Here is a 17,345-nt window from a genome sequence, read left to right on the forward strand (position 1 = left end):
TTTAAAAAAAATGTATGAACTTGTTTAATTTGCCGTCTTTCTGTTAAAGATACTTGATAATATTTATCATTTTGATACTTGTCAATTTAACTGTAACATAAAAAAATTTAGCACAGTAAAATAAAATTCAATACACAGGAACTACAGTATTCCATCAACCCGCCATTTTGAATCGCCTTGACTACCAGTTTCTAGACGGATATCCGGTTACAAGGGCGGGCTTTACCTCCCTTTACTGTATAATTATAAGTTTTTTAATCTTTATATAAGATTTTATATTGTTGGAAGATAATAATTGGATAAAGTAGGTACTTTATCCAATGTAACCTGTATAGGTATACAGGGTGTCCACTGTTGGTATACTAAGCTCAAAGGAGGTTATAGTTTTGCATACGCTCAGACGTAAAAAATACTTATAAAATTCCAGGAGCAGTTATTTTTCAAATAGATGATTTCTTAAAACTCTATGTGTACACCCATAACAAGCAACCCGCCCAACTTTGCCACCAGCACTTATGTTTTCAAAGAAAAAATGCTCACATTAGAGGACCGGTAGGTATATGCCGGCTGCGCGAAGCTTAAGAAGAAAACATGGATTTTCAGGAAAAAATTAGCAAATAATTTTGACGTAATTTTGATACTTAAGTATTTTTATTTTTTTACGTGATCAGTGTATGCAAAACTAAGTACCTACAAGATCCTTCGCGCTTGGTATACCAATAGTCGGACACCCTGTATAAGTGTATAAGGCACAGATAAAAACAATTTTGTTTATGATTAGGTACATTGTACGAACGGTTAGTTTGTTATTATATTCAAAATGCATGTAAGCATTTCGATGGTGTTTTCTTAGTCATTGATATAAGCGTATAATATTCTTAGAAGTGGAACACACGCAGTTCTACTATAAGTGATTCAGTACTTAGTATATTTTGTTTTGGGAAGACTGGCCGTGGATGATTGTTATTCGACAACAAAACTAAACTAATAAGTGGGTAATAGCCTCAGTTAATACCCAGCTAACAGCCAAATTACTGTTCCAATCTAAATACATATATGTAATTTTGCGTTAGCACAAAAATAAATCCATACTAATATTATAAATGCGAAAGTAACTCTGTCTGTCTGTCTGTTACTCAATCACGCCTTAACTACTGATTACTGAACCATTTTGCATGAAATTTGGTATAGAGATAAAGTAGCCTATGTCCTTTCTCGGGTATCTTTTGATACCCGAGAAAGGACATAGGCTACTTTATACCCCGAAAAAGAGGATAGGATTTATCCCGGAAATCCCACGGGAACGGGAACTAAGCGGGTTTTTCTTTGACTGCGCGGGCGAAGCAGCGGGTGGAAAGCTAGTGGTATATATATGTATGTATTTTTATTACAAAAAATATTGTTTCCGTTGCATTTCTAATTTATATCGCGTGTCGATAAAATCGCAAAAAAGGGGCAAATTATTGATAAAAAAATTTTCGCTATCTCATATTGATTGTTAATAGGTATAGGTAAGTTAAATCACAATAAGAAGGTAATTTATCTGTTCTCTGTCTTCTCAATATCTTAATATATATAAATCTCGTGTCACAATGTTTGTCCTCAATGGACTCCTAAACCACTTATTAACCGATTATAATAAAATTCGCACACCATGTGCAGTTCAATCCAACTTGAGAGATAGGATAGGTTTTATCGCGGAAATCGGGAACGGGAACTATGCGGGTTTTTCTTTGAAAACGCGGGCGAAGCCGCGGGCGGAAAACTAGTACCTTAATAAAATTCTAGTGTCACAATGTTAGTTACCATAATATTATCTATTCTTGCGAAACGACTAGGCCGATTCGCATAAATCTTGTGGACCTATCGGGTAGGTCTGAGAATCGTCCAACATCTATTTTCCATACCCCTAAGTGATAAGAGTAACGCGCAGAACAAGGTTTGCCGATACATCTAGTAAAATATAATAATTTACCTGACGATTCTACCTTTCGTTCTACGTTGTTCAAGCTATTTTCCGATTTAATCAGTTTTAAAAAATAATAACAATTCATAAACACTAATAGATTACTAATAACAGTTTACACTTTACATCACTTCATAGTCTCAAACAAAGTCGCTTTCTCTGTCCCTATGTCCTTATGTATGCTTAAATTTTTAAAACTATACGCATCGGATTTTGATGCGGTTTTTTTTAATAGATAGATTGATTCAAGAGGAAGGTTTAAATATATAATTTATTAGGTTTTAGACAAATCGGGTGAAGCCGCGGGCGTAAAGCTAGTATTATATATTACTAGTTTTCCGCCCGCGACTTCGCCCACATTTTCAAAGAAAAACCCGCATAGTTCAATAGTATTTACGTGAAAGAGTAACAAACAAACACACATCCTCACAAACTTTCGCATTTACAATATTAGTAGGAAGTAGGACATGATTAGGTTTCAGTTCAACACAAGTTATTAATACGTTGAGCGATTAAAACAAATAGTGCGACCAATAAATGCCAATGGTCACTATAAAATCTTTATTTAGCAGCTGTGGTGATAAATAAAGAAATAAAACAACGTCCACGTTTCGGAGAATGCAAAAATAAACAACGTTTGGATTTATGACAAAGTTTACTAGTGTACGCGCGCCCTAACACTTTGACGTACCGTTTGACAAATTGCAAATGAATACGCGTTCTATTTTGGTGATGCGTGTGATTTTGTTGCAATTGTGAAAATAAAGATTTGTCGTTTGGATATAATTTTTCAAGTACTTTTGAAATGGAATAAATTGGCGCTTGGCACGCGCGCTAGGATTTAGACAGCATTTACATAAGTAGGTACTTATAGTAGATATGAAATTGAAATAAAGCTTGTCAAAATAAACTACGTAAACTACTCACTATACTCTGTCCATTATATTCTTATAGTGGACAGACTATAATTTAAAGTTTCACATGAAACTTGTGAAGATTTGTGTGTTTGCAAATGAAAACAAGCCCTTGGATTTTGAAGTGATGCGACGAAATTACTCTACAGATTTTGACGTTGTTTATATAAAGTTGATTTCTTAAAAAAATAAATTGACAGTGTAGGTAAAAAATTACGACGCGAAAATTTATTGAATAGAAATGGCACTACTTTAAGTTCACCTGTAAAAAAACAGATAATGCATTTACACATAGAGCATTGCCATAAAAAAAATAGATCACCAACCTCACATACGCACGCGACTTGCTCCTGTGTGAAACCGAAACTCGGCAGGGGCGCGTCTCTAGGGGGGGTGGCCTCCCGCTGGCCCCACTCCGGGCCCCCCAGCATGTCCAAATGCTCGTCCCCGGCCACTTTGACACCGCAATACGCACTTCACTTGTAAACGCACGCCAAATTGGCGCCAAACTTCAAATGTCTTTTCTTTTTTTAAACTGTCATTTTTAGCGCGCCATTTTTTGACAGTTAAGTTTTTTTTTTTTAATTATGATTTTATGAAGCTGGGCTGTTTACACACCGTAATGGTAGTACGGTAAAAATATACGAGTTTGTTCTTTCACTGTTTTGCTTTTATAGTCCACTTTAAGAACAAAACTAAACAAAAGGCGGCAGTCCCAAGAATGTCCAAACAAAACGATTACGTATTTACCTTTATATTTAAAGAACCAGAGAGTTTTAAAGCTGTTATATCAATATTTATTTAGTTTTAATGGACACTACACCCAGTCTCTATCTGGTCATAATCACTCATTGAAATTAATGTTTTTGATCGCGCGTGAATGTAACGCTTTATAAATTGTTTATGAACACTGCGATTTAATTTTTCTCTTCTTTTTCATTTTAATTACGGCAACAAATCAGCGATCACTGCGTCTGTAACAAAAGAATAAAAATGAGAATAAACAAGTTATTTTTACGTGGAAACTGTTTAAATAACACTTATAAACACTGACAGATAATAAATAATTGTGGCAGGAGATTATGGTATTACGATGAAATGAATGTATTTAAAAATGTTTGTTATTGTTGAATAATTTAAATAAATAATTCATTATATCAGCGAACGGTAACAGATCAGAGAACATCGAAATTATTACCAAGAGATAGCGCGCAAGAGCAACCTTTGTCTCCGCAACTATTTTGTCTCTCCCATCAACTCTATGCTTAGGGGCTAGTAAGTGCGCGCACGTAGCGACGCAACTCCCGGGAGACTTTTTTAGAGGTAAAAATTATTATACTATAGACTACATTCTAACTTCTTATAAAATAAGCTCTTCCATTTACAATGAGTTATCGTAGTTTCTTTCTAAAACTATGTTAATGTGTCTACTGTCTGGCAAATAAAAAATAGTATATTGAACGGAAAATATGCCTACAGGTGAATTGAGAACCTCCTCCTTTTTTGAAGTCGTTTAAGAATAAAAAGTAATAGATAATAATAATAAGATATGAGATAGGTACCTAAATGTATATAAAATATAAATGTACGCTAGATTTTCGCCCGCGGCTTCACCCGCGTTTTCAAAGGAAAACCCGCATAGTTCCCGTTCCCGTTGAATTTCCGGGATAAAACCTATTTTATGTGTTAATCCAAGTTACCCTCTATGTGTGCTAAATTTCATTGTAATCGGTTCAGTAGAATTTGCGTGAAAGAGTTACAAACACACACACACACACATCCTTACAAACTTTAGCATTTATAATATTAGTAGGAAGTAGGATTTACCTATCTCATATCCCACTAGGGCCAAACAAATGTTTCATTCTACTAAGTATACCTATGTGGGACCTATTAAAAAATAAAATACAAATGAGAGTGTAAAAAGAATATTAATCAAAACAAATGAATTATAACAAGTTTTCCAACAAAATTAAAATGTTTGACATGACACATGTTCTTACATTTTAATTTAGACTTGTAAAAAAATTTTAAACTATCGAGAGGCTGAAAGTGCAATGAACCCTGCTAGTTCGAACGTTTAGGAATTCAAAATATGTCCACATAGATTTTAATTCAAAACACAAAAATACAGATAATAAATTAAAAGTATTTATAATGCACGCACGTGAAGTATTACCGAGATCTAAGAGCAGACAACAAAAGATTTACAATACATTCCTTTAAAGAAAAATACAATTTCTTAGAGGCACCCAAATTTTGTCGTATTAATAACTCATGATATATCTATCTCGCTCGTTTATATGTAATTGCGGACGTGTGAAAGAGATGGGCGAGGTAAAGGGGCATAATGTTAAATGTTTGGTGTTTTAAGTAATTTTTATCATCGACACGATCTGTAGGGAGGCCCTGGTGATGTATGGACTTGACGAGATGGCTAGGGATGTGCGTACTTTATCGATACTTTTTGTCGAGAAAAATCTCGATATCCACAACACTTGTTTTAATTTATAATTTTAATAGATAACAAATGATAGAATTGAAATTGATGGTTCATAATCTATTCAAATTTAAAAAAAAATTGTGACATATTTACATGACATTTTAATTAATTGTATCCATTATTTGACTTGAGGAATATTAAAGCTAAAATGTTTTGTCTTAATAAAGATGTTCATTTGCATTAAAATGAGATTAACAAGTTACACTTAATGTAAATTTTGCCGATTAATATTTACATAAATATTTTTAGAGATGTCATCATAGTTCATTTTATAATAGGCGTAAGTACTAGGTATGTTATGCATTTATGAATGAATAGTTATGACTTATTATTAATTTATCATACACTAGCGGTCTGCTTAGGCTTCGTCCGTGGTACATGATTACGTTTTCTCTCCATAAGAACCATCTTGGTACTTCAAGGAATATTATTAAAAAATAATTAACGAAATCGGTTCAACCATTCTCGAGTTTTGTGCTTACTAACACATTTAGCGATTCATTTTTATTATTATACCTATAGATTTGATTGAGATAAAACTACAAAACAAAGCGGCTCAAAACGGTCCACATTGAATACATCAATAAAGTAACAGATTGTATCAGAAAATAGGTAACACTCCGTAAATACGATTTCAATTTAATTTTATCAGTTAACCTTAAAGGGCTTAAGAGGTACCTACCTACTGTAGTAATCAAACAATAATAATAATTGAAAATAGTAGTTCCATGATGATCCGCGTCAAAACATAGGCCAGGATTAGTTGATATAGAATAAAAGACCTATAATAGTACTTTGAAAAGAATAAAAAATATTGCAATCTCATTCTGTCATAGTTATTTATATAAATTTCAGCAATCGAACAGTTCGGACTTGGCCATACTACCGCAAATAAAAAAACACACAAACAAACATTAGCATAACAACAATTTTCAGTTTTCCGCATTATTTGAAGTTAAAAGCAAGTGGAGGAAATCCACGTTAAAACCTATTATTATAGTATCATTTAGTCCCGATATTCGAGTAGGATTCGCGAACTTTCCAAAACAAATTAACTGATTATGTACTTCGATTAACATTCCAATTCTCAAAAGCTTGTATATTTAGTTATTTTATCAACAGGGGCAAGATATCTAATAGCCAATTCATGGATGTGAAATGGCATTCATCCAAAATAGTTTTGTATACCTAATATTTTTAAAAATATCACATTCAACCTATTTCTTATTTATAAACCTACTTAAGACACCTACGTGTCTATACAATATATCTGCCAATGACCCTATCTAACATTTCATTCTGAATAAATAGATCTATGTGTATTTTCTCATATTATTGCCAAAATATCGCTAGCATCTATGGTTTCCAAAGATCAACTAGGTATATTTGTTGTAGATTATTGTCATCGAGTCAATGATATTTACAAAGTTGGAAATAAATAGGAAGTAGAAATCGCCATCATTCAATTCGCTGACTTACTACACAAACACATAATATTACACATATACACATAAATAATGTTAACATACCTACAGACTTTTTTTTTACATTTTAACACACATATAGTATGGTGAACGGTCTACGTACCTAATGTGATTGAAGTATGAGTGTCTGACGAACGGTTCTCTTATTTTCAGTAACGAACTACTAATTAGAATATTGCTGTGCTATTCTCATCGATCGTATATGGAACACGATAATCGCTCGCGCTCTATTCATTACGCTTTCACATTTCATTAAAAGTCTAAAACCAAAAAATATTTTTCATTCATTAAAATAATATAAGATAACTTTTCTCAATCTTAGCCATAAACCCTAAATCCAAAACAATATTCTAAAACTATCGCCATCACATCCCATCACTATTGCCCCACGTGGCGTGAGATCCTTATCGCGGGCACCAGCTGTAAAACACAGGATTTATCGACAGATTACTGCACCACGATAATGGAACAAATCACCTCACTATTAGTGATGTACTTTGTTATTTCAGTTATGTCGAGATAAAGCCTAAACGGTATGACATTTTTGAGTTTAATTAATTAATTCAGATTTTTGTATTTCATATAAAAATACGGAATAAATTTTGAATAATTTGGTTATAGATATGAATTAATTTATTTTTAGATACTCATAATATTATGTTAAGTTTTGTTAGCAGTAACAGAATAAAATGAGGCATGTAATAATTTAGATAAATCTTAAAAAATCAAAAGTAGGTAAATATACGGTCTAGGTACTCTATAGCTTATGCTTAACTTTTTGCTGTAAATCAGAATAAACACAAGTATTTTACATAATTTTGATTCACATAATATCTTATATCTTAAACGTGCATTTACCACACACTAAAAAAACATTAAACACAATTTAAAAAAGAATTCCAACATTGACATTGGTAGCCGGTCGCAATTAAAAAAGTAACCATAGACAGTAACGACTTCAAAAACGTCAAATTCAAAAATCGAATATGACTTTCCCTCCAAACGAACAGATTATATCGCGGACCGAAAAAAGGTTTTATAAGTATAAAAATTTATAAAAAGGTATAAAATGGTATTATATGGATGAAAAAACTGTGGGGGGTTAATTAACGAGCGTGTAAGACCATATCTCTACGAGTTACGATTGGTTCAACCAATAAAGATTGTAACATTCAGAACATGTGTTTAAATATCGATAATTTTATTCGATTAATCGAATCGTGAGGACTTATTTTTGAATACGGTCTACCATTTTTTTGCTACTTTTTTTCGCGTGATTAACATTAAATATCAGTTTTTTCTTTATCAATTTTGAACTTGTTTAGAAGGACATAATATACGTATAATTAGAACTAGAATTTTAGTAAGTACAGTCATGACTATATTAAAATACATACTTATCTGTTAGTCTGTTTATGCTTGAAACTTTGAAAGGATAAAGATGCTATTTAATATTTTTGAAAAATAGCAAAAATTAGGCAGAAAAATTGACATCCTTAAAAAATAATACCTAGAATACCATTGTACCTACGATATATAGAGGGTAACTTGGATTAACACATAGGATAGGTTTTATCCCGGAAATCCAATGGGAACGGAAACTAAGCGGGTTTTTCTTTGAAAACGCGGGCGAAGCCGCGGGCGGAAAGCTAGTTGACAATAATAATGATAGCCATTTAGGACATTTGCAAGCAAAGCTTGATCTAGCCAGACTGATATTAACCTAGCGGCTAGCTGATAGACTTCCTTACCATATCCAATTTATAATGTACCTACCTAGTTTAGTTTTGAGTATCGTACCTACCTATTGAATATTATGTAGGTATAATATACCTACTATATTTTAAGTTCCGTCGGATTGAAGGCAAATGTTTGAAATATCACTGCCAAGTATCATGAAAATCGGCTAAGCGGTTTACGTGTGAAAGAAACAAACATTCATCCATACATTCTTACAACGGTAACATACCTGCCTTCGCGTTTATTTAATTTTGATTTCTTCCTATTCCTAACAAGCAATTTACAAGTTTAAAAAAAGAACGTGTATACCGAGCACACGTGTCAGAAGTGAAACTGCTTTGGCAAGACTCAAATATACCAGAATCGTCGCCTTACTCTATGACTTGGTGGATATTGCCATGACGCGACTTACAAATTTTACTCTCAACGCGCCTAAAGAGGTTTTACTTCAGAAATATACTTTATGAAACCAAATGAAGTGTGACATATTTTCACATTTATTCATGTTAAATGTCGCCCCCGCTACGAAACTAAAAATAACTAGCTGTTACACGCCACCTCGTCCGTGTTTTGTTTTATGTCTATTTCTATAATGTCTCTAGTCTGTAATAACCTATATTAAAATGAAATTGTAAAGCGCATGGCATTTAGATAGATAGATAAATAATAGTATATATGATACAGACTAGAGACATTATAGAAATAGACATAAAACAAAACACGGACGAGGTGGCGATGACTATCTAAATGCCATGCGCTAATGCGCTAAACGGGATAATGCGAAGCCTTCGAAGAGAGTGCTTTTCGATCAAAAAATTTGTTTTGCCTTGGTTCCGCATCTATTTAATTATTTAAACGATTGGTAATAAATGTAATATCCTAAATCTGTAAATAATATTATAGATAATTTAATTTAACAAAGATTAATGCTGTAAGTGGTAAACATTTATTCAAGAAAAGAAATGTAGGAAAATTCCCGTCAATCAACACTTTTTTCAGTTCAGAGTTCAGACACGATAGCTTGTGTAAAACCATGTAACTAAACTTTAATAATTAATTTAATCGTATTATTTTTATTTGCTGTAGATCTACTATCTAGGTAGGTACTAAGTACTAACTATGCGTAGCTAGGTCGGTAGGTAGGCCTAACCTTTACCTACCCTTTTTTTTTAAGTGGGGAAATCTTACCTAAGATACCCACGGCTCCCGGGGAAGGAGCCGTGGGTTATGTCGGATTCCTACCGACTAAAACCCCACTGTGTACCAACGCGCTGTTTTAGACGGGATGCGGATTGCGGGTACACATTCGCAATCTTCCGCATGTCCCGCCCAGCAGTTACCCGTTTCCAGGCCCTCCGCGAACTGCCTGTTTCCAGGCCCTCCACCAAATTACCCACCACGTAATGAATAAACGAATATGTAGGTATATTATAAAGCTGAAGTTTTTTTGTTTGACTGCACTAATCTCAGGAACAACTGGTCCGATTTAAAAAATTCTTTCGGTGTTAGATAGCCCATTTATCGAGGAAGGCTACAGGCTATATGTCATCACGCTAAGACCAATAGGAGCGGAGCAGGGCGGGTGAAACCGCAGAGCACGGCTAGTAAGAGTTAATGCGAGAGACAAAATAGGAAGGTAGTTGCGGAGACAAAAGTTGCTCTTGCGCGCTAGCTCTTATGAATATTCGTTGTGTTTAATGGTAAAAACGCACTTATGCCTTAACTTTTATTTCATACGTGCCAAATTTAAGTTTATGTGAATCACTTGGAGCGTATTTTTAAAGTCCGTTCGTTCCGAAAATTACGTGAAGGCTGAAGCATAACGTTCAAAAGTTACGCGCCTTATAAAATTGTTTTTTTATGAGCTTACTGATCATTGGGAGCAAATAATTTTGAAGATCTTATTTCTTATCATTCTACCTATAAAAATAATGAAATCTGCAGTTGTGAAGTGTGTTTTTATGTGAAAGGCCAAAAAACACTCAGTGTTTTAAGCTATTACATAGCTTTTATCGCGGGCCTTGAGCGCGGGGACCGAATCCAGAAATTCCGTAACGAAAAAAACCTCACGCTCCCCACTCCGACGGGCGGAGGTGTGGCTTGAACATTGAGATAATATTAATATGGAGACGATACCGCCTACATCACTTATGTTCCACTCAACATACGTCATGTGGCGTAACTGCACTCAGTCGCTTGCTCGCTCATTGGCGCGAACGTCACGCTCATTTTTTATTTGTTTTAAAGTGAAACGCATCAAATATGCCTACGTGTGTGTTACGATATTGCACAAATAATACAAAGAATACCGAAAAGTGCAAAGGAATAACTTTTCATCAGTAAGTAACTAGATAATAATTTTTAAAACTTAGTTAGAGCAAAATTTTTGGCGGGCGACATTTTGTCATAGATTAAAAATTTAAGATATGACATTGGGCATGAAATAAGTGTTGTTAGTAATATTTGCTGGCGTATATTTTTATAGTATAAAATAATAATTTTACATATTTAGAAAAGCATAGACTGGTTGTTAATTGAAAAAAGGTGAAATCATGAAATATGAAAATCAATTACTCAATCACCAATTTTTTTTTGTTAATTAAATAAATAAATAAATAAATAAATAAATATTATAGGACATTATTACACAAATCGACCTAGTCCCACAGTAAGGCTTGTGTTGTGGGTACTAGGCGACGATAAATATAATATTTAATAAATACATATATAGATAATAACACCCAGACCCAAGAACAAATAATTGAGTTCATCACACAAATATTTGCCCTGACCGGGGATCGAACCCGGGACCGTCGGCTCAGTAGGCAGTTACTTTACCACTGCGCCAACCGCGTCGTCAAATACTTTGTCGTCAAATACAAATACTTAATAAATTGATTTTAATCAAGTTTTTAATTGATATTGTATAAGCTACTGACTTGAACGTATAATTGAATTATTATTTATTTATCTGCACTAATATAATAAAGAGGAAAACTTTGTTTGTTTGTTTGATTGTAATTAATAGGCTCATAAACTACTGGACCGATTTTGATGAAAGGAGAATGCCCATTTTTGGTACTGGTTTTTCTCATGCATCAAGACAACAATACTATTAAAAAAAATCTCGGCAATTTAGAGGCCTTCTTACCATCGGAAAATATATTTTGAACAGGGAATGTTTTGTAAAATCTAATAAGACATGTAATTGTTTAGATCCGTAATTATAGATTTAGTGTCCATTACCGGTTACCACGGTAACCAAGCGGTAACTTATTACATTTACTATGGTAAATAGCTAAATGTATTAGTATCGATTATTGTTTTCATTGAATTACAAAAAAAATCAATTAACATAAAATCACTCTTTAAGGTATTGTTTATACACTGTAGGTTGTTTTAACAAAGATAGTGAAGTAAAATAATATAAATATGTATATGTATATAAAAAAAATATTATTATGACATACCTTGGTAGGTAACCAGTTATTTCTTATTTGTTTCTTTCTTCGAATATGTAGTGAAAAAATGATTCAAACAACAATAACAACAACATGTAAACCGAATAAAAACTCAATTGGAATTTTTTAAGTATATATTTAGGTTTTCTTGAAATCCGTCCCGGAAGATTTCTGGTGCCTACCTACACTAGCCGATGAACAGATAGACTTTGTCTGAAAGCATAAGCTCTACGCATAGATTAAATATGTTAATCGAAAAATAACCTTTGGACGATAAAATGTTACCTAAATCACACATAAACCTAACTAAATCGGGGTTATTTAAGTTTTGAGGTTATTTCACATTTTTCTCAATATCTTGAAAACCCCTGTTTTTATCACAAAAAAATCAATTGGTAAAAATCTTTTGAATTTCGAAGAACCCTCCAAAACCACTCTGGCATTGACGCAACACTGTACTGTGGTCCATACTTTCATGGGCATTCTCCTTTTTCACAGACAATCTTAAGACCCTGAGAAAGAACATAGGCTACTTTTTATTGCGAAATATGTGCACGGGCGAAGCCGGGGCGGACCGCTAGTTCAGAGATAAGTAATTAATATTTTTTCTATTCAAGGTTTCCATGTCTGGGCCGTGAAGAAAGGGAAAAATTATTTTTTTTCTAAAAAAGGCTCAATTTGTAAGGAATAAAACTTCCCATAGCCCTGACTGAACCTAAAACACGAAAAAAATTAAATTATTCCATATGACGTCACTATTTACATCATCCTATATTATATGCCAGATATTGTTAGCCCCGCGTAGTAAAGTCAGTTTATACCTAAAATAAATATTAAGTAAGTACAAAGAAAATTTCAAGTCAACGTGCATGTAAGGAGTGGCACCCAATAAAATAGACAGAATGAAACAAAGTGTCGCCTCTATAGCGGTGAGTCGGTGACATCGCATAATCTATGACTGTCTAGCCGTCATTCGCGCGCCCCGCGCCGCCGCGCTTGGCGCACAGATTTTGTTCGTGGTGTCTGCTCCATATTAATATTATCTCAATGGGCTTGAAGGCATGCTATGCAATAGCTTTACCGCGGCAGTCCCCGAAGCTAGTTTTTTGGAAATTAACCAATTTAAGTGGTTGTATTTTATAGTTAGGTAAAAGGCCTGAAATACCTAGTATATCTACATAATACAGGCGGCTTTGCATAGTTGCCTGCTATCGCTGGTAGATAGGTACATACCTACTCAAAAAATGACATTAAACAATAAGATATGACCCGTCAAACGCGACGATGCGCACTAATTTTTTTTTCATAATCCCGCGCGTTTTCGCTCTTTCGTTGAATAGCCAAAATTATTTTTTTTTTTAATAGGATAGGCAATTTTTGTATGTGTGCATGTCTCTGATACATCGAGGTATTATCGGAATTTTTTTTATTACAATTTTCCTTAAAAGTATACTTATTTTCGTGAATTTTATAAGAAATATCCGCAAAATGGACGCGAATAGGCACTAGGACGCGAACAGGAAAAATGACCCTAGTAGGTAGATAGTAGATACCTAGGTACCTACTAGGGTCATAGTAGGTATCGACTACGGCAGTAAATCCGACGGCTTAAACTAGTAATTAATAATTTAACGATAATATAGATAATGTATAACTGACCATCTTTCTGTTTCATTGTAGAAACTACTCAGGTACCTATTTCATCTAGTTTCTAGTAAGGGTATTTTATGGGAAAATAAAATGTAAACAAATGAAGTTTTATCCATTTTTTGTCTATGAATTCCTATGATTTTAGGAATATTTGATAGACGCATATGAATTAAAGAATATGAATATTATAACCTATGTAGAGCCGCTCTATACGAATTGAAACAATCTTTGTTAGAACTTTTGATAATATTTTATGAATTGGTAGGTAGGTACCTACTGTGTAAAATATAGGCCTTGAATCTTTGCTTTTATTTTTACAAACTTTAAAAAGAGCAAAAATTACTACCTACCTACCCAAATGTGGCACATAGCAATCATGCAAACAAATAAAAAATCTTAAAAAAAATATTGGCAACAATAACCATTATAAAAAATACGAGGTTCGTAATTTAAATTTTAAAATCTACAGCATTTACATAATTCGCAGTACCATAAACGGAGAGCTGCACAAGACGTGAAATAAAATGAAATAAAAAATAATAAGGAAGACCGCTCGTGGCATACTCACACTAATATGCTACTCTAAATTAAGACCAGACTCGCATCAGAAGCTTTAACAAGCGAAATGCTAAAAATAACCGCTTACCACGACGAAACAACCTAAATACAATCCAAACGCGTTTATTCTTTCAACATCTATTCACTGCTGCACTAAACAATATCCGAACACAAAACCGATATTCCACTAAAACATTAAAAAAAGAACGATTAAAAATCCTTGTAAGTGCAAGAGCGTGCGCACAACACGAAAGCAAAAATGGTACTGGATTCACACGAAGTTCCGTTCTACATCCTGATTGGTCAATTGTAATGAAGAATTCAAATGGACCAATCGAATCGTTTCTTCCGGCGCGAAGGTCCCGCCTTGTATTGGTTGTTTGACTGGTTCGCCATTTTAGCGTTTCTGAAACAATTGGACTCGTTAAAGTAGGCGTACTTTTGATTTCGGAAAAGAGATATTTCGATCGTGTTCTACCACCAGCTGATATTATTAAATCATTGCTACGAAAACATAATGATGTAACGCGTTGATGGAAACGTCTGTTTACGTTGAGAGCTTACTTATTGTAACATTGTCTTACATTTAAATTTTTATTTCTCGAAATTATTTGAGAGCTTTTTTGTTATTTTGAATTGAGAACAATTCATTGTACCTAGTTTGACTGGATTACCATAGATAAATAACGTACCTACCTAGATAGTTTCAGCAAAGAGTCGATTAACATCTTTGTCTGAAAGAATCTTAGAGCATTAATTTAATGCTCTAGGGAAAGAATTATTTTAGTCCGAGAATAACATATTTTAATTTATAGATGATTTTATAGTGTGTGTGTGTGTGTTCTTTCTAAACAGAAAGAATCAACTCTTAATCTTACTCTCAACGCGCCTAAAGAAGTTGCATTTCTCAAAAAAAACGTTCTCGTTGCAAAACTCTCTCTCTCTCTCTCTCTCTCTTGTCGGTCCCTCCTGTCTGAGGAGGTTGATCGTGGTCAGCATCAGGGTTGCATCTGGAGCGGATGATTTGCCTCCACCGGTCTCTGTCCATGGCGTAAAAAAAAAGAGTTTGTGTAGGTACCTACCTACATAAGTAGGTACACGCTTAGAAGTTATACTTCTTTGTCGTATGGAAAAAAAATTTTAGAATATACAACTTGAACATACTTACTTATCAATTTTCATACCACCTAGAACTAACTTCATGCTGTAGTGAAGTATAACTTCAAAAAAAAACAATCGGTTAAAATAGATAGGTAGGTAGGTAGGTAAATAATCATTTAATAATTCACACTTTCAATTTAAATTTTTAGAAATTATATTTACTTCCTAAATAAAATCGTCGACTCTCGGACTATAGAGTTATAATAGTTTAGTGAAGTGTGATAATTATTAAGTACCTACCTTTTTTTTTTAATATTGTAGGACCAAATCGACCTAGTCCCACAGTAAGCTCAATTAAGGCTTGTGTTGTGACTTGTGGGTACTAGGCGATAATAACACCCAGACCCAAGAACAAATAATTGAGTTCATCACACAAATATTTGCCCTGACCGGGGATCGAACCCGGGACCGTCGGCTCAGTAGGCAGTTACTTTACCACTGCGCCAACCGCGTCGTCTAACGATACTTAATTGATTTTTTTTTTCACTAACTACAGAATTACAAAGCGTTATCATCATTCAACCGACGCTGACGTTTACTTATTCCATTATTACAAAATTGAAATCTAAGATTGAAATATCTCCAATCCGTTCAAAACCTCGAAAAACAATATCCAGCCTTATTAAGACGTCGTTCATAAACGCCACATGTTCAAACAAAGTTAAAAGCATACCAAAAACATGTTCCATTATCAAAGGCGGGACCATAGTTTGCTCATTTTAGTCCATTCTTTATTAAAACTAACCAAAAAAAAGTACCACAGTCCTGTCAAAATCGAAATGTCATCTGTCAAACGACATGAAACCTTTTTGGTCGGTAATACGGAATGAGGCGGGAATCGAAAAAGTTTGTGTTTGATAATCCATTGAATACGGTTATTATACGCTTATTTGGCGCCTTTTGTGGAGTGCCTTTGTGTGTGCCCTTTGTTCGATGACATTTGGCGGTAGACATCTTGTTTTCACTGTCAGAAATACCGGTGCCGTTTTGGGGTTCTGCTGTTAAATTAATGCATAACAAGATATCACCCAAATGCACAATGATAGGTACCTATATTATGATACAAACGTTCTGTTATAAGTAATTAGGTAAATATAATTGTCATCGTTGCATCGTAAAACCAGTTTAATTCAAAAATAATGCGTTAAATTGTATGCAATAGGTAGGTATTTATGTTACAGATTACAATTTTGACGGTGTCACAAACAAACAAACGGATTTCGATAACACTTAGCAATATTCAGCATATGCTATAGAAATACATGCCCGGGGGAACCGCGCGGCAGTAGGAAGGTAAGCCGTAAGTTAAAATAATATTCTACAGAACCCACACACAATAAACCAATTCTACCAGTGAAGTATCAACAATCTCTCATTGAACGATCGTTATCGAGATAACATATTTGTACATACTTATCTGATTTAAATAATTGCTATTGTATTGTAAGTACCTACGCTTTTGACGTGCTTTGAAGTTTCAAATGGGGTGTTACTTGCTTCTTATCTTGGGATGCTGAATTTGTACTTGAGAACTGTTCAACTTAGTAGGTACTTTATTGCCCTCTTTATTGTTACATCATCGTAAATCATATTTTATGTACATATTTAGGTAAGTATCTAACTTACCTACTTCTTACTTTGTTAGTTTGTTATTACTTATAACTTATTAGTACAGTATTGATATAATATTATATTCTATGCTAGTACCTACGTTAGTTAGGTACCTAGGTACAAGATCCCAGGGCCGCCAGACGGCAGACCTCATTTATTTTCTGACGGAAGAAATTTGGACTGGGTAGTAGGTAGGTACCATAAGGTAGTGTTAGTATGATAGTAGTAGTGTAGTAGTCAAGTAGGTACCTACTTATTACTTATTGTTCGAACGTTGGTAGATATTATGTAAATATG

At 33.9% G+C, this 17,345-nt stretch overlaps 1 protein-coding gene across 2 annotated transcripts in view; it reads right to left on the reverse strand.

Annotated features, from left to right (window-relative positions):
* The window catches only part of LOC123703727 (homeobox protein SIX2-like), a 29,931-nt gene extending 15,383 nt beyond the window's left edge, over positions 1–14,548 (reverse strand). The window contains exons 1-2 of one of the 2 annotated variants that reach the window (XM_045651823.1): positions 14,365–14,548; positions 3,207–3,854 (exon numbers count right to left, since the gene is read on the reverse strand). In XM_045651823.1, the coding sequence (XP_045507779.1) occupies positions 3,207–3,311 (105 nt within the window). In that variant the 5' untranslated portion in view covers positions 3,312–3,854; positions 14,365–14,548. Of the gene's footprint in view, positions 1–3,206; positions 3,855–14,286 lie in introns of both variants that reach the window. The other variant, XM_045651824.1, reaches the window with a different exon arrangement.
* Positions 14,549–17,345: the final 2,797 nt, after the last annotated feature.

This window comes from Colias croceus, chromosome 27 (assembly GCF_905220415.1).
Source record: "Colias croceus chromosome 27, ilColCroc2.1".
Taxonomy (NCBI): domain Eukaryota; kingdom Metazoa; phylum Arthropoda; class Insecta; order Lepidoptera; family Pieridae; genus Colias; species Colias croceus.